The sequence below is a fragment of the Festucalex cinctus genome, chromosome 1, assembly GCF_051991245.1.
Source record: "Festucalex cinctus isolate MCC-2025b chromosome 1, RoL_Fcin_1.0, whole genome shotgun sequence".
Lineage (NCBI taxonomy): Eukaryota > Metazoa > Chordata > Actinopteri > Syngnathiformes > Syngnathidae > Festucalex > Festucalex cinctus.
In genome coordinates this window covers 42,481,595-42,505,123 of record NC_135411.1, presented here as the reverse complement: position 1 = coordinate 42,505,123, position 23,529 = coordinate 42,481,595, and the positions used below count along the sequence as shown (strand labels likewise).

The 23,529-nt window shown below is 38.5% G+C and overlaps 1 protein-coding gene across 2 annotated transcripts; it reads right to left on the bottom strand.

Moving 5' to 3' along the window:
- Positions 1–272: 272 nt before the first annotated feature.
- paxip1 (PAX interacting (with transcription-activation domain) protein 1) lies at positions 273–22,190 on the bottom strand. Of its 2 annotated transcripts, XM_077535913.1 has the most exons (23): positions 21,946–22,189; positions 19,727–19,861; positions 19,574–19,617; positions 19,387–19,450; positions 19,077–19,187; positions 16,478–16,553; positions 13,666–14,184; positions 12,644–12,759; positions 11,708–12,527; positions 11,338–11,432; positions 10,125–10,220; positions 9,755–9,892; positions 8,365–8,486; positions 4,972–5,156; positions 4,851–4,894; positions 4,631–4,698; positions 4,053–4,155; positions 3,809–3,977; positions 3,548–3,648; positions 2,270–2,404; positions 1,664–1,739; positions 1,484–1,543; positions 273–539 (listed from the first exon to the last, which is right to left on the bottom strand). In XM_077535913.1, exons 1-23 carry the CDS (start codon positions 22,024–22,026, stop codon positions 523–525), a joined length of 3,375 nt encoding a protein of 1,124 aa, XP_077392039.1. In that variant the 5' UTR covers positions 22,027–22,189; the 3' UTR covers positions 273–522. The 2 variants fall into 2 exon arrangements, 1 of the variants encoding a protein (XP_077392039.1); XR_013287171.1 differs by lacking the exon at positions 273–539 and having other exon boundaries at positions 1,479–1,543; positions 2,270–2,366; positions 21,946–22,190.
- Between the last annotated feature and the right edge of the window lie 1,339 nt (positions 22,191–23,529).

Sequence of the window (23,529 nt, the reverse complement as noted above, 5' to 3'; positions counted from 1 at the left end):
CTACCCCAGACCATCATTAACAGTTAATTAAATCAAATCTATCAGGAATTATGGTCTCAAACCTTGAAGGGATACCTTCAGGAAAGCTCCCAGGACCAATTTAAATGAGAACAAGGAGAGCACGCTTTTGTTCTGAAAAGTCTGCCTTTCATGTCCTGAAATATATATCAGTATATTTGACACACAAATCTTAGATAAGATCATTGTGCTCACAAATCGACAGCAGTCCTGACTATAATTTAAACCATGTGGAAAAGGAAAACAGCTTCACAAATAATTATCAACTTTATTCCAAAAAAAGCATCATATTTACGATAAAGGCTGTACACATTGAACAGTGAGAACAAGATTTAAAATAGTCCATCATTTGAACATTAATTTGACAAAAATAACATCCATGTATTTATTACAAAACATAAAAACTACAAAAAGACTGTATATCTATGCACAAAAGTAAAAATTTAGAAAAGTCAGTGTGGTTAGACACAAATTGCTCCTCTTCTTCAGATCTTCATCGTTTCATCAAGTGAACTTATATGTGTGAATGTCAAGGATCAAATTTTGTAATAATTCATGATTCACATTGTAATTTAGGCCAGTCATTCACTGAACAGAGTTTTAATTAGCTAAAAGTTGAGGGAAAGTATTTTCATTTTTACTTTCTGAGCTCTGCCTGAGACATACTGGACCACCTGAACGTAAGCATGATCATAATGCCAGATAATTCTTTGCATTTAATTGTAGAAGGCAAGACCCTATTGGCATTATAATGCCAACACAAACAATTAGAAAATCTAGTTGGGACATTCAAGAATAAATTGAAACTGATCAACAAACATTAAAAGAAGTGACTGTCCTCTTTCACATTTGTGAGCAGTTACCTGTTTGACAGAATTTTTTTTGTATAAGTTATTTCACTACTTTTATAACCACCACTGAATAAAAATCATTTAAGATTATGCACTGCCATGCTTTAAGTCGGTTGTTTTGGTAGAAGCTAAGCAAGCTGTGTAACACCTCATTTTAGAGACCCTGATATAGCTAAGGTACTTTCAATTAGCAGCTAATATACCTACATCATATTTTTATTTTCAAAATAAGCTTTACAAATTTGGTGGAATAGTAAAAGGGTATTTCTTTAACTGTAATTTATTGAGTAATCTGTTGAAAGTAAAATTAATTTAGCTATCCAATCTTCCAAAAAATTAAAATAAAAAAATAAAAAATAAAAACTTGAAAGTTTTTCTCTGCTGAACTTTTGTATGAATACGCTTTTTAAAAATCTTAAAATAATTTACTAATATATATTTCTGTGCCTACTTAGTGCACAGTAGATAAAGGTTTATAACAGTAATGCATATTAAGGCTCCTGCTGTTTTTTTTTGTTTTGTATCGGAACTACCAATACTGAAACTTGAATTGTCCACATTCTTTTGTGAGGCTCTTTTGAGAATGAGAAGCGAGTTGGATGAAAAAGGATATGAATCATAGTTAAGTTTCTGGGTGAGAACTCCAGTGAGAATGAACTCAGCGTTGTGGACATCTGGACAACAGAGACGTCACAGAATCAACACACACATTACAGATCATTGCATGCTAGTGCTTTAACGTGCACATTTTTGCATAGCAACACAGCTCATACAACTGTGTTTGTGTACCTTACCAATGTTTTTAAGGAAGTACTCTCGACAAAGGTGTAGATCATTGTCACAGGAAATCAAGACGATCTCTGGGAGATTCTGCAGCAACACAAAAATCACTCTTGGTAATTCTCACATCAGTAGCGATCTACCAGTAGTCTATAAACTACCAAGTGCCTGACGAGACAGTGTATGTCATTATTCATACAAATAGTTAAAAATAAATAAATAAATAAATAAATTCTCAACCGAAGCTTAACCTTTATTCACCTTCAATAATGTAAATAAACTGGTCAGAACAGGCTCTGCACAATCTAATTGCACCTGATGGTGGGCCACTAATAAGCGCTGGGGGAAAGCCTGAAAGTGTATCCCCTCATGGACCCAAATGAAAAATGTTTAATGATTAAGTTCATTTAGAGGAAAAACAAAACAAAACACCAATGACCTTTGTAAATGGACAAATTAATGCTTACCCAGGTGTACCTAATGTTGTGTCTGGTGAATGCAACACTAGCTCAACCACCACCCATACATTCTGTTCATCGTATCTTCTGGTTGAAGTCTCAAAGTGTCTTCACCGCTTTGTCAATATTATGACAGGTTGAGGAAAGAAGCGCCATATTCACCTTGTTCTGTTTATGTTCCATGATCTTCCTGTATGAGGGCTGTTTGGCCAGCAGCTTTCCTCCAGCACTTTCCACGATCGACTTCATGGTGCTGAGGCTGGGGCACATTCCAGGGGTTAGATAAAAATACTTTCCCTACATCCCAGAAAGAGGAGGTACAAAGACAGAAAAGCACACAGTAAAGAAGATGTGGGGAGCTAAATTGAGTCTTTTCTAATTCGACTGACGTGACTATTTCATTGTTTCTAAGAAAAAATACATGTTCTAAATATATATTCTTCACCCTAAACTGTCCCAAATTAAATTGTTTTTTGAAAATGTTAATTACAGTTTTGGTTATATAGGATTTTTCTCATATTGCTTAATATGTCTTTCATTAAAACTAACACAAATGCACGTTGGTGTCTAAACATAGCCATTCAAACTCCTTGGTTAGACGACAGAAAATCCGGTCTGATAACTGTCTACACAGTTTTCAGTTGATTTACAACAGTGTTCATGTCCATACGATTACATATAGTTTTAAAAAAAAAATTTTTTTTTATTAAGTCTTCTCTTAATACACTGTACGGTGTCCTTGAGAGCCAAGAAAGGCACCTTTAAATATAATGTATTATTATTATCATCATCATTATTATTATTATTACACAGTAAACAATTTGTCGGAACACACCATAGTCTATTTTTACTACTGTTGTTCCGATACCGTTTTTTGGCTCCCGATACCGATACGATGCCCAGCGTTGCAGTATCGGCCGATACCGATACTTAAGATTTTTTCCCCTCAGCATGAAAAAGCTGTCCTGCCATTGGTTCAGAGCATTCAAGGGCCAATAGGATATCTTAGATCGGCATGCAGTGAGCATATCACATATCAGTGAATGTTGTGCATGAGCAAGTCACAAGATGCTGCATCCAAAATCCTATTTTAGCGTTGGAATTAATGGTATCGGCATGTTACTTGTGAGTAGTCACCGATACCACTGTTTTTATGCAGCATCGGCACCTCTGCCGATACTAGTATCGGTATCGGAACAACACTAATTTTTACCTACACGAATGCAGTAGTATAGTAAATAGTTGAAAGAAAAGCTCCTCTATGCTACATATACAAAACAAATGGACAACAATAACCGAGTGTTGTTTCTTGTGACATGTGATGACATATTTGTAAGGTGCAAACCATTGGTAACCTCAAACTGTCATATGTTGGAAACTTCTCAAGCTGAGTACCCCACTACTGTATTGTGACTGTGCCAAGACTTTTGTCCAAATAACCTTAAAGAGTGGTGCGGTGTGGGCTTTCTTGAGTGACTCTTCCAGACTGAAACCAAACAAGACTTCAGCTTCGGCATCCTTCAGAATGTAGCTCTGCTCATCTGGAGACACACAAACAGTTCTATTAGCTTAAACTACAACCACAGAAAAAAAACACCGCTAAGAGAATTTCAGAAAGCTAATATTAGCTCTTAGCTAACTGGAAGTCTGAAATGTTGGAAGCCAGATTACTGTACATTGCTAGTGTCCACACAAACGTACCCACAAACTTCTGGCTCCTCCAGCTCTCTTCAAGCCACTCTGGGGTGACGATGTGTTTCACCACAGACATTGCTGCAAGAAATTTGACCGTGCGCTTCACTTTACTTGCCACCAGGTGAGTCACCTTCAGACTGCCGTCCGCTACTTCACCACCTAAAGCATGTAGTCTCTACACGACAGAGCATAAGTTAGACGCTAAACTTTTTTTTCTTTTTTTTTAACTGATAATTATAGAAAGTTTTACCTTTGTGTATTGCTGAACTTGTGTGGGCTCAAACCCTGTGAAAACAACTCTTGGAGTGGACTCCGGTGGAAGCTTCTTACTGGGGGACTGGATCTCTTCAAGTCTGTGTAAACAACACACACACGATCATTATCGTGGCGGCTGTGGCTCAGGGTGTAGAGACGGTCATCCAGTAACCAGAAGGTTGGCTGTTCGATCTCCGCTCTCTCCCCAAGTCATGTGTCGTCATTTCCTTGGCCAAGACACTTCACACACTCTTCAATACAGTGTGCCACTCACACTGGTGTCTGAAAGGTGCGAATGTTTGGAGGGGACGTAGGCACACACTGGCAGCCACGCTTTCCCTCAGCCTACCCCAGGGCAGCTGTGACTACTAAAATAGTTTACTGCCACCAGAGTGTGAATGTGTGAGCACACAAATAATGTATCCACTGTAAAGTGTCTTTGAGTGTTCAAAAACGTGCTATATAAATCTGATACATTTGTATTATTATTATTATTATTGTTATTATTATAATTGGATAAAAGAAAGCAGATGGACAGTGCGAAAAGGCTGCTGTGAGGTTTGCAGGACTGACCTGGCCTTTTTGTTGGATGGCTGGTTATTGGAGTCAGCCAGCTTCTGTTTCTGGATGAGCTGCAGGTTCTAAATGAGAACATTCAGAAGGAAATCAAGCTAAATTAGCAAAATTGTACCTCATGAGTCTTTAGTCTGACTGGAATGTCAACAATTCTAAGAAATATACTAAGCCGCTTATGGTAGGAAACCAGTAACTAAGGGGCTACAATAAAACTCACCGCTAAAGCTTCTTGAGATACTTTGACTGGTGTTCTCCAAGGAGCTATACAAAATTAGAAATCAAAACAGTTGAAATGATGTGCACATTACAGTAAACAGATGACTCAAAACGCTACATACCAAGCAGGTTCTGGACCAGCTGTAGGTTTGGCACTAGAGGCTCAGGATGTGTAAAAATCGAGTATCTGCTGTGCTGAATTTGTCTTAACGCTTCAAAGTTTCCCAGAAGAATGTCACACATCCACTGAGCGTTTACACATGGAATCTTCCACTCTTTGGCCTTCTCATACTTGAGCCCAGTGGGTCTAGAAAGAAACCCACAACACAGACAAATTAACAATTGGTGGTGTTATAGGCAAAAAAAAAAAAAAAAAAAAAAAAAAAGGCCAGACACTAGAAATGGAGCATTCGAGTCAAATGACTTGGGTCGAGTTGACTCGAGTCGCTGATTTTGACTTGCAGACAACTTGGCATTCAAGTCTTTAAAAAGTTATTTTTTTTGGTCTCGCATTACAGCCGCCAGTAGCCTACGCTATGAGACAAGGTGAGGCTGCCTTGTTGAGCAAGTGTCAACTGTTGTGTGCTGAAGGGTTGGATCCCAAAACGCAGACACAAATAAGGTTTTAACTATTTATTCACATAACTTGACTAAACAGAGTACCAGTACTGGCATGGAAATCTCGGATTGGCTGTTAACCCTGTAATTACAGATAGTCCCTGACATTAACACACATCATATAGCATAAGAGATACTTAAGTAACGCGATTAAAGATTCCTGACATAACATAGTTCTTACAGAGCGTTCCAAACATCATATAACATCACACAGCATAAAATTAGTTGAAACTAGATTAAATAGGTCATGAACTCAAACCTAACCCAGGCGGTATCAGTACTGACAAGACCCAAACAATACTCCTGCATGACTCGAGACAAAACCCAAACATAACTCCTGCATGACTCGAGTCATGACAGCCACAGAGGAGCTCCAAAGACGAATACATTTGGATTCAAGAATTATCTTTATGATGAAATCAGGACTAAATACAATACAACAAAATGTTTTGCAACTCGAAGGTAAGAGAAAACATCTACAATGTTTACCATTATCTGTAAGTTAGCTGTGAGAACTGTGAAGGCCATCGAGCAAGGTTAGCGTGACAGTTTAGCGCAATATTTATCATCACAGTGACAGTGGTAGACACATCAGTAGCTGTAAACAATACATATGCAAACAAAAAAATGTGAATTCATTCATCTAAATAATCTAATTATATATACACACACCCCCACACACACATTTATTTCATATAGTTAAGTTGCTACTAGTTTATTAGATATATACACTATATACACTTCATCATATTAGGATCAGTGACAAATATGTCATCATCACTCCACTTATGACTAATGTCTTTTAAACCAAGTAATGACTTGAATTGCTTTAAATTTGGTGTCAACTTTGCTTTTTTTTTTTTTTTTTTTTTTTTTTTTTTTTTTTTTTTTTAAATCAAGCTGTCGCTTGAATAGCGCTGTGAGAATAAATCACAACCACTGTACTAAATAGACAACTGAACACCATCATGATAAATCGTGTTTACATTGATCAGTGTAAAACAGCTGGTCTGATTAACGTGGTGGCACGCCTATTCAGCAGTGGAATAGATCACGTCTCATGTAAACCCAACCAGTGTTGTCACTAACGCATTACTAAGTAACGCGTTATTGTAATCTGATTACTTTCTTTTAATAACGAGCAATCTAACACGTTCATTTTTCCAAACCAGTACAGTAATCTGATTAAAGTTACTTTACTAAGTGGCTGTACGTTACTATTTTTATTACCTCGTAATGTATGTAGAATGCAAAATTTTGTCATCCATTTCGAAGATAATTTTGAGGAGAAAATGTTTCTCTTGCGTTTGTGAGTGACGTCACATCGCATGTGACGGAAGAGGAAGACGCAACCCCGAGTCACGTGTACCAACGTGTGAGCGGCGGGCGCGAGCAGTCTGGCCAAAACAATATAGACACTACCTACCTCGTCACGACGTAAACAATGGAAGAAGCAGGAGGACCGCCACAAACAGGTGCATTTGCTCATTGGAAATACAGCCATTATGTTGCATTTTTGTCCAGTAAAGATTACAAAACCTCTCAGTGCGTTGGAAACTTTGCGCTGGCTAAAAACTCCACATCCAATTTGAGGAAACACATCACAGCACAGCACGATACAACTTGGACGAAGCAAAGGTGACAGGGAGGGAGACAGCCAGCAGTTCTATATTTCTACAGTTCTACATTCAGCCCAAAACAGTTTTACCGTGACCGGTATCTCGCCATCTACAAGGGTCATTCAAAAAGTTCTAAGCCTCACCCTGAAGGACTTGCAGGACGGAGACAGTTTTTCAGTATTTTTCTATATAATTCCCCTTGACATAAATGCACTTGGTCATTGATCCTGAAGCAATGCTAACCTATCACAGAAAAAGGTGGTCACCTGATCACCTAAAAAACCCTCCACAGACCATATGGACTCATCATTGTTTATTACCAATATCGTCAAAAATATTGTCGCTGCAAATTTCTTTGAAATATCGTGACTTACTTTTAAGGCCATATCACCCACCGCTAATCCCTACTAGCAAAAATGCTGAGCTGCCCCACGGTGTCTTTCTCGTCATACTTCGAGAGAGAATCTGCCAGAGCAATAATAATAATAATAATAATAATAATAATAATAATAATAATAATAATAATAATAATGCTATCGGCATGACTGTAATTCAGCTCTGGTACTTGAGAAAACAGAAAACATAGTTACAGTTGCAACCAGCCTGCAGGTGTAATGTGTTATACTACAACAATTTATGTACTGTAAAACCAGAGAAACAGAAACAAAGAAACATGTTCATGTTTCAAGTTCATGCATTTTCATAAGTATTGTTTAAGTAAGCGGTTGTCATTCTTATGTTGAGGCAGCAAAGGGTGGAAATTGGTACTAAAAAGTAACTGACTTTTTGAGTAACTTAGTTACTTTGACAATAAAGTAATCAGTAAAGTAACTAGATTACTTTTTTGAGGAGTAATCAGTAATCACATTACTTTTTCAAGTAATCTGTGACAACACTGAACCCAACTAATCCTATCTAACAATATCAGTGCACTGCATCATCAAAATCTTAACCAAGGCAGTACAGAACATCCCTGCAGAAAATTGTCCTGGCAGTAGTTCTCACACCTAATTCTTTGTCATAAAATTTTGCTTTCTTGACCACTGTTACTTTTAAACATACTGTAGCCCACACAGAAAAAAAACTAAAAGGTATCTAGAATTTACTTAAAAAATAAATAAATAAATAAATAAATAAATAAAAAACACGCATGCTGTACTGTGCGAACGGACTGCCCAAATATATATAACTACTTTAATATGAAGACAAATTCACCCCAATAATTTAACACACATTTACATTATCTTCCCGGGCACCACATGTTGTGTCCCTCCTTACTCTTTGCAGACAAGGACCGTGTTGCTCCGGCACAGGTACCCGGTGTATCTGGCACCAGCCAAGTAAGCCATCACCTTCAAGTCATCTCTGTCTGCGTCCACAAAGCCAGTCACAGATATAATCTAAGAGGAGAAACATTTGATTAGAAAAAGAAGCAGGCAATATAATGAAGACATTTGAAATACAGCTAATACAAGCAATCCATCCATCTCCAAAAAGATTTACAACCAATCCAACATGAATTAATAAGTATGATGGTTATGTGGACTGATTTGGGCAGCACATCTGTCTTACATCTCTCTCCATACTTGCGTAGATTTTCTCCAGTTACCGCAGCTTCCTCCCAAATCCCCAAACCATGCTATTTGGGGTAACTGAAAATTCAAAATGTCCTCTAGGTGTGAGCATGAATAGTAGTTTGTCTAATGTGTATGTGTGTGACTATTACTATTACCCACTATAGTGTATGAATGGGGGCATTCCTACGGTACTATTTAACATCAATAACAGCCGCAGATACATGTGTAACGCACGTCTTATATAATTGCTATCAAAATCCTACAAAGATGAAAGGAGTCAGGACCACTCATTGCTAAACATTTCTCTCCTGATGATTTTCTCAGCTTGCCTGTGAAATACTATTACTGTCTTTGGAAAGGAAGTAACAACAAAACCGTAATTATTAACTAATAACAAAAAAGGGCAGCTCAAGGCAGGCTGGGTATTCCAAATGCCTTCAAACTACACCTTATCAAAACACAATGAAAAGCTAAATTAAGCATCACAGATTTTTAAGTTTTTCCCATAATCTAATACTGAAACATTATTTCTTATGCCTCTTACTGAGATTGACCGACATTTGAGCAATAATAGGTAGGTTACTGATTATTACTGATTATTTGATGAAGCAGCCCTACTGGATGCAATTATTTTAAACAGGTCTGTTTATTTGTATACTTCAAAATTAAGTGAGAAAGGGTAAGTCTGTGTGTGTTTTTTAATAGAATAACTCAAAATATCTACCGGTTCATTGTAGTATATCATTAACATGATATAAAATGGCCTGTATCATGATGAAAGATTGCTTCCATACCGCCCAGCTCTCGGGGCAGTTATGAATAATAACTTTCAAGAGCAATGCTGGCGTTAGATGTCCATGCATTTGAATCTGCACTAGCAATCTCAATTCCCAAGACCATCTCATCCAATTATGCTGTGGCCAGGGAAATGCACCGAGCTTGAGCACTTAAATTTGTCAAATGAACCGGATGAGGAGAGAAGCACACCCAAGCATGCGTGCCGAAACTAGTCTTACTTTCATTGCGCAGTGACATCCATTATGATTGTTGATAAATGTCAACAGCCACAGAATAAAATGAGTAGGACATACATGTTGAGAGCAAGGTTTGGCTCCAGGAGGAAAGGCAAATGGCACATGAAGTGTCCGATGAGGAGGCACCATCCTCTTCCGTTTCAGCACTGTGTTGAGCCAGTGAGCTGTCACACAGCGTTTTCCCTCTCGGAGGGCCTGATAGAAGAGTCACAATCAACACAATGACAAGGGTGTCAAAAAAGGAGAATAGCTTGACATGCTGCTTAGTAAGCATGTTTTATCTTTAACATATCACATCTTGTTTGTATGCGTTAGCAAAAAAAAAAAAAAAAAACATTTGCTGACAGGCACTCGGTGCGTTGAAAAGGCAGTATTTGATGCTGCTTTACTCTATACACAAACCGGACACAAAAACACAAATCCTTACCTGGACATACATGTTGCTGACCTGACTCTCACAGAGCAGGTGAGTACAGCGACTGGTCAGGGAGGGGTCAACAGCACCACCATAGGCCTGGATCACCTGCAAGTGAAAAAGGAGGAGGGGAATGTATGTATATGCATGAGGCCATCTCTAAAATGCAGAAACAGCTCATAGTTTAAACCTTGGTGTGTACTGTAATATAACAGTAATTGTTCTGCTGAAAATGTCTTTAAAAATCAATGCCGTGTACATAGGTTTGGATTTTCTTTATTTATTTATTGTCACATTGGTAATTTTAAAGATGTGTAATGTCTAATGCTACGGTTTTAATAAAGAAAATGAAACTTCGTGAAACACTTGACTTGTAATATTTTTTTAATCCACTAGATAGTGCTGTTGGTTTAAAGATAACCCCGAGTGCAATGAAAATTGATAAAATTTCCACTGCATCTTCAAACCAAGAGTGCCATCTAGAGGAGTAAAAAAATATATATCAGGTACTTTCATGAACCTTCACTTGTCCATCAATAGGATTTATAGATATAAAAGAGATACAAGAAATGGTTCAATAGTTTTTGCTCACAGCTATCATACAGACAGTCTAATATCGGACCATGCCAAGCTAAGTATGATACTCACTGACCAAAGCACTTTTCCTGTTCATCTGATATGAGTCATAAGTCATCATGTCTCAGTCAATTCAAATCCTGAGTCTTTAACTCCCAATCCCAAGTAGTGTCAAGTCTTTTCATTTTGCGTTTGTCAGGTCAAGTCACACGACATCAAAAGAGCTACTTGGGTCAACTCAAGTCCCCAACTCGCTCCTGATGTACTCTGATTACCATCAGATATTGAAATGTATTAACCTATTGTATCAATAATGAAATAAGTCAAAAGATAAAAAGAATAAGGGGTAGGACTACATAAGTTTTCAACTTCCTTCTACTCCCGTTGAACATGTAAACTGTCACTAATTATTGTATAAGTTTCTTCTTTCTTTTAAATTTCTGAAGAAAAAAAAATCAGCTACTTGTTTATGTTTATGTGTTCAATAAACAAAAAAAAAAATTAGGCTAAGCTTGTTTCAGGCAAAACATGACACGGTATGTGTTGACATAAACATGTAAAGACTAATTATGAGAAATTACTCCGGAAGCACATCCTATTTCTTTAATAACCATATTGCAACTCTTTTGGTGTGACCGTATTATCTCACCCGTTTCCATGTGGCCAGCAGTTGTTTGTCTGCTATCTGTTCTGGGTAGTCAGCAACAGCAAACACACATCCCAGCAAAAAGCCATCCTGTGGAACTGTGACATGGAAAAAATAAAACAAAAACGGTTCACAAGCACATCATCGCAATAAACATGAATTGCCATCACTGTGTGTGCGCGTGGCCGCCCAGTAGAAATAGGTGAATTTCTATGACCCCCCCCCCCCCCCCCCCCCCCACACACACACACACACACACACACACACACAATGTAGCAAGATTCATGTATTTTGATTCCGATAAATGGTTCGGTGGTCAAGTTAAAGAGGGTTAGAGGTCAGCGTATGTATGAATAGCCCAACTCCTACTCACTTTCTTGTCCTGGCTCATGTCCAAACAGCGAGATGTGAGCAGGCTGCTGTGGCTGAAGTGTCTGTTGCTGTTGCTGCTGCTGAAGCTGCTGCTGCTGCTGCTGCATGGCCTGTTGATTCTGATGCTGTATAGCCTGCTGCTGATGATGATGATGATTCTGAAGCTGCTGCTGCTGCATCTGCTGAATTTGTTGCTGCTGTTGCAGGAAGTGTTGTTGCTGTTGCTGCTGTAGATGCTGTTGGTGTAATTGCTGCTGATTTTGTTGTTGTTGCTGCTGCTGTTGCTGCTGTTGTAATATCTGCATGCGTTGCTGCTGCTGGAATTGCTGGAGCTGTTGTTGCAGAGCTTGCTGCTGTTGCAGCTGTTGTAAACCGGGACGCAAGAGCTGCTGAGGGCGCAGCTGCTGCTGAGAGAAGGTGTGTTGCTGTTGCTGTGAAAACATCTGTTGTTGGTGCATTTGCTGCTGTTGCTGGAGGAACTGATGCTGTTGGGACAACTGGGGGAAGCCTTGCTGTTGTGACTGTTGCTGTTGATGTTGGTGATGGAGCTGCATCATCTGATGTTGCTGCTGCTGCTGTTGTTGGAGCTGCATCATGGGGTGTTGCGCTTGTTGTGGTAACTGTTGGTGGTGTTGTTGTTGTTGGACCGTCTGGTGTGACTGCTGCATTAACTGCTGCTGCTGCTGGGCTGTCAGTTGCTGCCCAGCCATTTTGGACTGATTGTACAGAAGGGGATTGGTACTGTTTGCAGTTTGAGCATGACTCTGATTGCTTTGTTGCTCTATTGGCTTTCCTTGATTGGCTGTCAAATTCTGGATAATCTGTGACCAAAGAACAAAGTAAACCATATTCAATTCATAGAATGTGTCCCACAACAACAATATTAGAAAGACTGAAGGCTGCACATGAAAAAAGATCCACTTTTAGAATGTCTTACATGTGCTACATTGGTGGGTTGAATGGTGGGCTGCATCTCAGAATTGTTGGTAATGTTGCGGAGTGTTCTAGCTGCTGGACTCCAACCAGGGATGCTATCTGGAAGAGATGCACCTCCTGCAAAAGGACAAATAATTCACAGGTTAAAGTAATCCTACTACTCAAAATAACACGGAATGCAAACAAAAGTATATAAACTGCAACTTTGTGTTTATTTTATTACATACATATTGGCTCTAAAACGACTTACACTCTGGAGCAACGTCTGCTTATTTTCTTCTACGTGACGCATTTTTTGAGTGGGAGAACTGTCTTTCACATTAATTGATGCTTCATTTGCATTTATTTTAGTGTTACTCGAACCTAGTGGTTCTCAACCGCGGTCCTCGAGTACCCTTATCCTGCCTGTTTTCCATGTCTCACTCAGCCAACACTGGTGTTTCAAATCATCAGCTAATCAGCAAGCGCTGCATGAAGCCTGATAACTATCCTTGGTCGATGGAGACATGGAAAATAGGTTAGAGTGTGGTAATCGAGGACCGTGGATGAGAACCACTGCTCTAACCTATAAGCCAAAATATTAATGTATAATAATGGCTGGGCAATATATCGAAAAAATATTGATATCGCGATACTGGCGCATGCAATATGCATATCGCAAAGACATACAATAAGTTTTATATGGAATTGTATACTTTTATCTGAATTCGACCAGTCAGACGCAAACTTAAATGTGCATCACAATACAATATTATCTAGGGTAATTACAATTAATTAACTACTGTAAGAATACATTGAGCTTGCTTATTTTGCCAAAAATGTTATTCTTTCATTAGATAATGTTATTTCTTAAGCTACACGTTAAATATCACAATGATATCGATATCACATTATTCAACAACTGTATCGCATGTTGCATGTTCAGTCTTACTAATTAAAACAAAAGAAGCTTTTACTGTATTTCTGTACCGTACTGTGTGTGTATATACTAAAGATGCCACCAGACTCTTTGTACCAACTGACCTTGTTGTGCATTTTGACTGATGGCAGCAGCAGCGCGGACCTCTGCTGAGATGGGTCCAGTGCCAGGAACCGGAGGAACAGTGGCACAGAGGTTGATGAGCCCACCTCCTGTTGAGGACACAGGCTCCTTGTTACCAGGTGGCCCGCTTCGCCGCCTGGCAGTGCCTGATGCAAATGAAGGTGTTGGGGTCACGACTTCTGCTGGAGTCCAATTGAGGTTGGTACCCTCCTTCTCTGTAGACGAGTCATCGTCAGAGTCGTCAAACATGCGCTCGCTGCGACGTTCGGTTTTCCGCGGGGACGACGGGGAGATGGAGTTCAGTTTTTTGGGGCCAGGTCGTCTGCGGGGACTGGACTCTTCAGACGAGTCGCCACTGGACATCCGAGAGCGTCTCGGGCTGTAGCTTCCATCTGAATGGGAACGTTGGTCATATGACTCTGGCTCACTCTCATCCACTTCCTCCGGCTCCACATAAGTAAGTCGAGGGTGATAGAGTGCTTCATCATTCCGACTCTTAGCTGTATTGGAAATTTTGGAGATTTTAGCATTGATAACATTGATTGACTTCTTGCAAACTAAGTGAAACATAAGCAGATCTCTTCTCTTTCTGAAGACATACTGTACAAATGTTTTTTTGCAGTAGGTCTAATACGTAACGTTATCACAGTCAGCATGGTAACACTGTGCCTCATTCACTAACCATGTGTACATACAAATCTGCATTGTCTTAATACTTGAATTTCGGCACATTCTGCAAAGAAATGTAGAACCACCTCAGTTCATGCTTACAAATAAACATCAAACACTTTTTTTTATTTTTAACCGAAGATACACAACGTAGTGAAACTAGTCACATAACTCAATAATTATACAAATTTCAATGACAACAGACATTGTGAATTTATTATAGTTGACCAATGTCCTAAATAACCACGGTGGACACTTCTTCACTTTCACTTACACCCTTGCACCGTTCTGCACAAGTATTTAAATAAGATTTATTAATCAGAAATGTATCTTTTTCTATGTATTCCAGTGTTGTTTATTGAAAATAGTGTATGAGGCCCACTGAGCCGACACAGCAAATGAGTCAGTGTTAAATTTCCAGTGTTCGATCAAATATGCTGTAAGCAGTGTTATTCTTAATTTCTAACACTGTTAGGATAAAAAATTACACTGTCAGAGTAAATTTCCCTAAGTGTTGGCCGTTGGGGTGGATGTAATATTAATAGCACTACCTTGGGTGTTAAACTGACTAAACCCTCATTTCCGGTGAAGGAGAAACTGTCCAATTACCCAGTGCGCTGTCGACATTTCTATAGCGATACATCCAGTTGTTGGTGGGGCAGTGAGGTTGTCTCCTGACCCAGAGAGCGTGGGTTTTTGATCCCAGGCCAATGTGACGGTGCAGTTTGAGTTAATTTTTTAACAACACTGACACGAGTGCAATACACTCATAAGTGTTTAAACACCAGCATTAAGTGAAGTTCGGCAGAATTAATTGTTGACACTGACACTAGTGTAGAGTACTTTCAACTCTACTCAGTGTTAACAAGTGTAGATTTTTAACACTATACAGTATTGAAGTAACACTGGTTAAAGCCTGGTACACACACAAGGATTTTTGAAATCTTAAAAGATTTTTTTAATCTTGGTCAGACCCCACACATTTAAAAAAAAAAAAAAACGAAAAAAAAAACCCACTAGCCATTAACAGTTTTGGTCGTATTGTGTGTGCGGTGCTCAGATAATCTCATCACAGGTCCCCGCACACATGAAGATTATCTTCCACCACTGGTCAACAAGAGGGAAAGCTCTCGCATGATCACACGTGACTGCACAAACACCAAACCCAAGACGACCAGGTACTTCCAGGTATGACTGCCGAAGGGGACAGGAGACGGAAGTAGTATAAAGTATTAATGTCTGCAAGGAAATAATTGCATTGGAAAATTATTTCTGGCGTGTGGGGAACCCACGATTATACAAAAATGACATAATATATGCATATATACCGTATTTTTCAGATTATACGTCGCTCCGGATTATAAATCAAACCAGCCAAAAAATGCATAATTAAGTAAGTGAATATCATTTTGATTGTTTCATTGTTACATCTTACACTGGATCGTTGCCTGACTGGGAAAACATTTGAAGTGAGACTGTTTTTCTTTTGAAAGTTGTGAATTACAATCAGTGTTGTTCCGATACCGTTTTTTTGGCTCCCGATACCGATTCCGATACCCAGCTTTGTAGTACCGGCCAATACCGATACTATACCGATACCTAAGGTTTTTTTTTTCCTTCACATGAAAAAGCTGTCCTGCCAATGGTTCAGAGCATTCAAGGGCCAATAGGATATCTTAGATGGGCATGCAGTGAACATATCACATATCAGTGAATGTCATGCACGAGCAAGACACAAGATGCTGCATCCAAAATTCTACATTCTATATGTATGGAAGTGGGCGTGGAAAGTGGGACTTAGAAAAAAAAAATCAGTGTCAGTCCCATTAAAAATTAATGAGGAAAAATTTATCATTAACATTAAATTGTGCGAGTACTGTAAGTAACGTGGAATCAGACAATAAATATCCCGGAATGCGTGAATTTTATAAGCAAGTTGAAATTTGAACGGTGTAATTTCCGAAGTATGATGTGGGAGTTGTTTCTCGGCAAAAAAACTGAGGAGAATATTAAATAAAAAATAATAATAATAAAAAAAATCACAATAACATATGTGGGATGCTTTCCACAATAATTAAAATATTAAAAGAAACATTCCCTCAAAAATAGAATTTTGAACTTTACCTTTTACGGAGTCTGTTATCCAGTCTGGCGTGATAATCTTAATACCAGGATGTTTAAGGGCACACTCAAACTTGGCCTGGAGTGAAAATAAAAACAACTGAATTGTACAGCAATATATACCTGAATTTGCAATAATAAAACCAGTTCACTGTTGTAGCTTATTATAATAAGTAGCTGAAAATGAGTCTAGCAAAACAAACAAAGAAATATATATATATATATATATATATATATATATATATATATATATATATATATATATATTTTTTTTTTTTTTTTTTTTTTTTAACCTTAAATACTGATAATACTGTTACTCATCAAGGAGAAATTCAATTTACACTCTGCTGTTAGACATATTTTGTGTTGCGTACAACAATTAGAACAATATCAAACACATGCAGGCATGTAAGAAGAAATGTCACAGTAGAAAGAGCAGTGATGCACTTTTTGAGCTGGATAGAAAACAATTGCTGACTAAAGGACATTACGTATTCTACTGCCTACACTTCTCTGGTCATGAATAGAGTTGAATTTGTGCTATTTAAGTCCAGTTTACAGTAATTTGAAGTATGGGTTTGAGTTTATTTGTGGTTATTTTTGGCTGAAACTTGTCAGCTGATCAAAGATGGGGTTCTCTGAGCACCAGACAAAATTAAGATCAATTGCAGCTGTGGGCAGCCATATGTCATCAAAGTTGATGGAAAATGTGTCTTCTATGGGTGGGTACGGACATTGTCGTCAGGTTTCACATATTCCTTAAAAGTTGAAACCTATAGCAACTGTTAATATCTGAAATGTCATGTATCACTGAGTTTTCAACTTGGGGTTGTTGAACGTATAAAAGAGGGATTTCGCAAGCAGATGTGACTTGCTGAACATCCCTACATTCATTCGCCATGTCCATGGGACGAGTTTAAAAAACAAAAAAAACAAAAAACAAAAACATGCAGGTTCCCTTCAGTTATTGGACTGATCGATTCAGTTCCTCTAACTTAGTAATGTTTGTTTGTCTCTCTCAGCCTTCCACTAACAAAGCACAAAAGCCTCTTAATAACATACGTGGTCACGTCTAACGTCAGCTTGCCATCTCTAATGAAGTGGCCAGTGCAACTAAAATGCAGTCACCATAAAGAAAGAAAACAAACATGGCGCTGATGGTAGTTTGCTTTACTTGTGGTTGTTAAAATGTCAACGATCATGTAGTACTGCACGAGCATGAACCATTCACTACTTACGTCGTTTAGCGAAATATACAACACCATGTCTTGAGTAATGTTTTGAAGAATGTTATCATTTTGCATGGAGATGGACACATCCGATGGAACCGAGCTTAATCCATAAAACAGGAACCCAGTGGCAAGTTGGCAACAAAATGTTATAATTGATATATTGCAGTATCAGTTTTTGCATGATACCTTCATTAATAGGGGTGTGAATTGCCTAGTACCTGACGATTCGATTCGTATCACGATTCACAAGTCACGATTCGATTCGATACCGATTAATCCCGATACGAATTTATAAGTCGATTGTTGCGATTTTTTTTCATTCAAATTTAGAAAATACTAATCAGTACGCTTGTAGAGTGTAAGATTTATATGAAAATGTATTATTTATTTATCTGAAATTTCAGTCTTATAGAGGTTGTAATCTGTTTCATGTTTGAACAGTATTAAAATAAAATATTAAGGCTTAATGTTCCGTTCATATAACATTCTTCCATGCTCAAGGTGTGAATCCTAACCCGAAGTTAGACGTTTTGTTGAATATTTTTCCATTAAAAATGGAAGTTTAAAAATCGATTCACACACACACAAAAAAAAAAAGGCAATGATGATAAGACGTTGAATCGGTAAGACTACCGAATGAACAATTCTGAGCTCAAAAAAAATAAAAAAAATAAAAAAATAAAATAAAAAATAAATCGATTTTTTTTTTATTGAATCGATTCGAGAATCGCGCGATGTAGTATCGCGATATATCGCCGAATCGATTTTTTTTTTTAGCACCCCTATTCATTAATGCAAATATCTTTCAACTGTTTACTATGGGGTATATGCCACGGAGGAGGCGGGATGTGATTTTGCACATCAGTTTTTTATCAGCACAAAGTCGGAAGCACAAGTATTTTTGACGCAGCCCACACGTCGCAAACCGAACCAGAAACAAACTGTTGTGCAAAAAACAGTCCCGCCTCTTCCGTGGCATATACCCCATAAATACTCCCAAGATAATGGTTTCCATAGTTACAAAAAATGCTTTGGCGGGATGTCGTCCAATTTAAGGAAAATATAAAACATCAAGTAGAACTGTGTGAAGCACCAAACGTCATAGTTGCACTCAATGGCTTTATAGGTAGGTGTATACATTTTAGCCAAATTCATACGCATCTTTAAACCAAGATCACCATCTAGAGGATAAAAAATTTCACAAGTGGTTCATGAATCTTCATTTTCCCGATTAAAGCTGTTCGGTGCAAATTATCTATGCAGCAGAAACAATTGACAACTATTGTATACTCTGGACTCCCTTAATGAGATACAATGGAAAAAAAAACATGCAGAGAATGTGTAGATCAGACAAAAAAGCTTCCACTTACCCCCTTTGGTTCATTCACGACCAAATGAGTAACTTTTTTGTTAAGGTTAAGCTGACATTCCCCACCATAAAAGGTTATATATGCCCACAATGCGTTGAGGTCATCTGGAAGCTGTGGAAAAACAAGTTGTCAAGCAGCCATAGAAAATAGATAAAGACTACTTCAAAACAAGGAACAAGTTGTGTCTTTTAATGTAAACATTTTGAAAGTGTTCAACATGATGACATTGTAACCAATCATATAATCTTGGCTATAATTAGTCCAAAATTCTGAGATTATTCAAAAATGAGTATTATACGCATTCACTCACACGAGGAAGACAGGCTGTCACTCCAAAGAATATCTGGCCTGATTCTGGTGAGAACCCTGTCACTCTGTGGGGTTATTGGTTAGAAAAACAAAAATACTCAACTGTCTTATAAAATTGCTAGAAACATTTTCTTCAACCACATCAACAATTAGATAATCATCTACATGAATACATCTTGGAAGGATACGGTAAAAGGTCTCCACATCGAACCGAGAGGATCACCCAGGATGGCTGGAAAACATGAATGACGCTTAATCATGCCATTCTATAACATGACTTTCTCTGCAGAGCATGCTGAAGATTTTTTTTTAACACTTACTCTGATATACTAAGTTCTTACCTTGACCACAGGCAGATCAAAAACCTCACGAGATTCCCCCACCTCTGGGTTGTCCCCGTCCTCTGCGATAATGTGTGTGGCCAGAGCATTGTAGGAAACCTCTTTGCCTTTGCCGTCTTTCAACAGCTGCACCACCTAAAATAACGAGCGGGCAAACGTCCAAAAACAACAATGCACCAGTCAGTCCATGATTATTTGCGTATATACGCGAAGTGCGCATTACTTTTGCGCACGCGTGAAAATCAAGTAAAAAAAAAAAAAAACATGGCCACCAAAATAGCCTTTGAATGGCGTGATTGGAGTGAAGTGCTGAAAGTGTTTGCCTAACTGTACACCTTAAAGCTTGCAAGCATTGTTTAAACGTCTTTCAGCCTTAAAGCGAGACGAAGGAACTTTCAGTTTACGTTAATTATGGCAGCGCCATATGAACAAAAGCGGTGATGTTATGCCTGAAGGAAGACCACATTTCTCATGAGGACAAGCGCATTGCATCGTTTTTGAGCTCATGCCAGCAAATTAAATGTTGATTCTTAACTGTTTTTTTATCCGGGTAGCTTCCATTTTTCTTTTAACTTTTAACTTGTTTTGCAGCTTCTGCCAGGAAAGCAGTAATCGTGCGTCGAGATTCAAATTTACTTCCGTTGTAACGAATGGGGAAAGGGGGAAGTAACGTATGCCATGAAGGAGCGCATTTGTATTTTTTGTGGGGCAGTGTTCCTACCATCCTCCTCAAAGTTGCTTAGTGCCAATAAAAATGATACAGACCCCCTCAGGCCAATTCAACTAGTTTTAAGGTTATGTTTCATCCTAAGTTATGAAAATATTTTAAGGTTGAAAAGTTCCTTAGTGCTACTTTAAGTGATAAAACCACAGGTGCACTTGGTGTCATTTTTAATTGTCCAAATGAAGTTTATAGGCAAAAAAACAAAAAACAAACATTGTGAAGCTCGAGAAGACGGAAGTGTGCACTTGAAAACCTTTGTTCCATCTTCCCAATTTCCAGACAGAAAATGTAAAAGGGACTAAAATTGAAAATTTCTTTAACACATTTATTTTGTCAATATTCTGAAACCAATGGAACAGACGGAAGCATCACGAAGCTTGCTAGTGGGTGTATGTGTAACAAAACTAATGGAATGATGGTCATTTAAGAACCTGCTTCTATCCCCAATTGACCCACTCAGTGAAGAATGATCCGACCCGTCTCTTCCTTCGAGTCCCGGTGTCCCTCCTCGGTCCGACTTCCGGTAAAGTGCATACATTCAGCCAAAAATTAAGCACTTAAATAAGCTGAACTGTACTGTCCCAGCAGAGGGCATTCAGTAATGACACTTTGTGTATGTTTAAAATAGATTAAATAAAAAACATGAACTTTCCAACGGTTGAAAAGGTCCAAATCAGGGCTTCCCCGTTAGACTCAATAGTTTTGAATGAAACGTTGGTAGCAGGCTCTAGCCGGCCTACCCATAATGCACCGCGCTGCCGAGATGCGTCCTTCGCTTATTCCATTCACAATTGAGTCACGCCCACATGACGTCCTAGGTCATCATAGTTCCCACCAAAACTTAATTCGTCCATATTTACATTTTGACAACTGACCTCAAATTTATAAGACAATGACTGTATTTCAGAGAGCGAGACAACGGCTCGGTATTTGGCAGGAAGTACAACACAGTGAACGCTCGATTGAGTAAACTATTGACAGTCACAGGTTGATGCAAATGAATACTGTTCAACATGTCAAAGTTATTCACCTTGGTACTTCAACGTGGCTCAACACAATACAGTCACGGTTAGTGATCCCATATGTAGAGGAAAGCAACCTAACATACATACATTGTTACAACGCGAGACAATAGATTTATAAACGGCGCGATTACCTATAGTAGCTAACCAAATGTGCAACTGGGAAACTCAAGAGTCAGTACACTTAAGATCTGAGTAAATACAGCGTTGCTACCCTCCAAAGTCCTTAACGTGATCCGATATTAGCGAGCACATAACTTTACCGATATGCTGTCATTGCTGTGATAGAAAGAGTCGCAGTGTCGCCATTGAATCAAATGGTCGCTAGAGCAAGCGCGCAATTTCGAGCGTTGCTTGACAGCCTGTTAGCCAGGTAGTTAGCTTGTGCAACAAAAACCATTGAGAGTCAATGGTGCTTATGAGTTAGCATGCTATCAGGCCAGCTAAGAGAAGCTAACCTCAGACAGCCTCACCTTTGGGTCAATGTCCCCAACCACGTAGAACTTGACATCTTTAAAAAGTTCGTCAACAACCTTACTTTCCTCCTCAGACATGACTGTCTATTAAGGTCACGTGATAAAACATTTACACCTCCCCAAAGCGACAAGGATAAAAACAAACTATACGTTACTGCGGCTGCTGTAGAGCTTACTGTAGACCCGAGCTACTCCAGCGCCAAATCGCTGAGCGCGCCATGGACCACATCATTCTGAAATATAGGGGGTGTTTAAAACAAATGACTGAGGTCAAAATGCCCTTTTTTGTTTCATTTAAAAAGCACATCAATTCAATCCAGAAAGCGTTACGACATACTTATTCACCCTGACCAGTAAAAAAAAAATTAAATAAACATTTAGGGGCTCTCGAGATCATGAGTAATTATTATTGAAACTCGACACCCCTATACTATGCGACCTAATGTTTTGTCTTATTTTGTCGTAACCCTTTCCGCCCCAGTGAGGCGAGGTGAGGTTATTTAACTCCTTGCTGTGTACACTACTACATTGAAATAGCATTAATTCATTTTCGTATTACGGGGAAAGAGATTGTCATTCATTTTGAAATTTCCTTCCATCAATTTTAGTTCTGAACTAACAACTTCATTTGACTTGATGACATGAATTCATCACTTCATGACATTCATGACAGACTCGTAACGTCATTTTGAAAATGGTTCTTATCTCGCTTGAAAAATTGGGTCCGCCCATTTCATTGCAAATAGAAAATATTCTCTAGGTCGGGGGTGTCCTGCAATCTATGACCTGATGTCCATTTTCTAGTGGCCCTTAGAAAATACAGTACACTTACAACCTTTTGACACAGCCCGCAAGGGTGTGGGTGTTAGAAAAGTGGAGGGATGTTGCCATCAGTTAGCCTACTACTATTAATCATAAATTTGCTTCATAGATTTGTTTTTTTCTGCAAAGAAAACTATTTGCAACTAAAATAGTATTTTTTCAGTGTTTTCCTCCACTTTCTGCAACCTGTGTCAATGACTAATTTGTGACCATATCACATTGATTATTAAATGTGATCCATGCAAACACTGCTTTAAAAATTGTCATCTTATGCTATTGCTTTGGTTCTTAATGTGGAGAGTCTACTTAGGGCAAGGGTGGCTCTATTCTAGTAGGATACAGGGCCACAAGCCACCCCAAAATCATGAAAAATCACAAAGTAATTGCCTTATCACTTTTAACAGAAAGTAAAACACGCAACAAAACACACACGCGCACCCCCCCCCCCCACACACACACACACACATGTCAAAGAATGTCAAAGTGGCCCTTGCATCCTTCGAATTTTCTCAATGCAGCCCTAAGAGGAAAAAGTTAGGATACGCCTGCTCTAGCTGCTTACAATCTTCACCATTTTCTCTCTGTGCTCATGCTTAGCAAAAGCAAAACATATTAACATGTTTTCATCCCGATTATGAGCAGTGACAATGCCTATATAATCAATATTTTTTTTTTTTAATAAATGCTAATTTATTATTTTATTTTTTATTTATTAGTATTATATTTGTGTATGACATTCAGAATATTTGTTCATGGCAA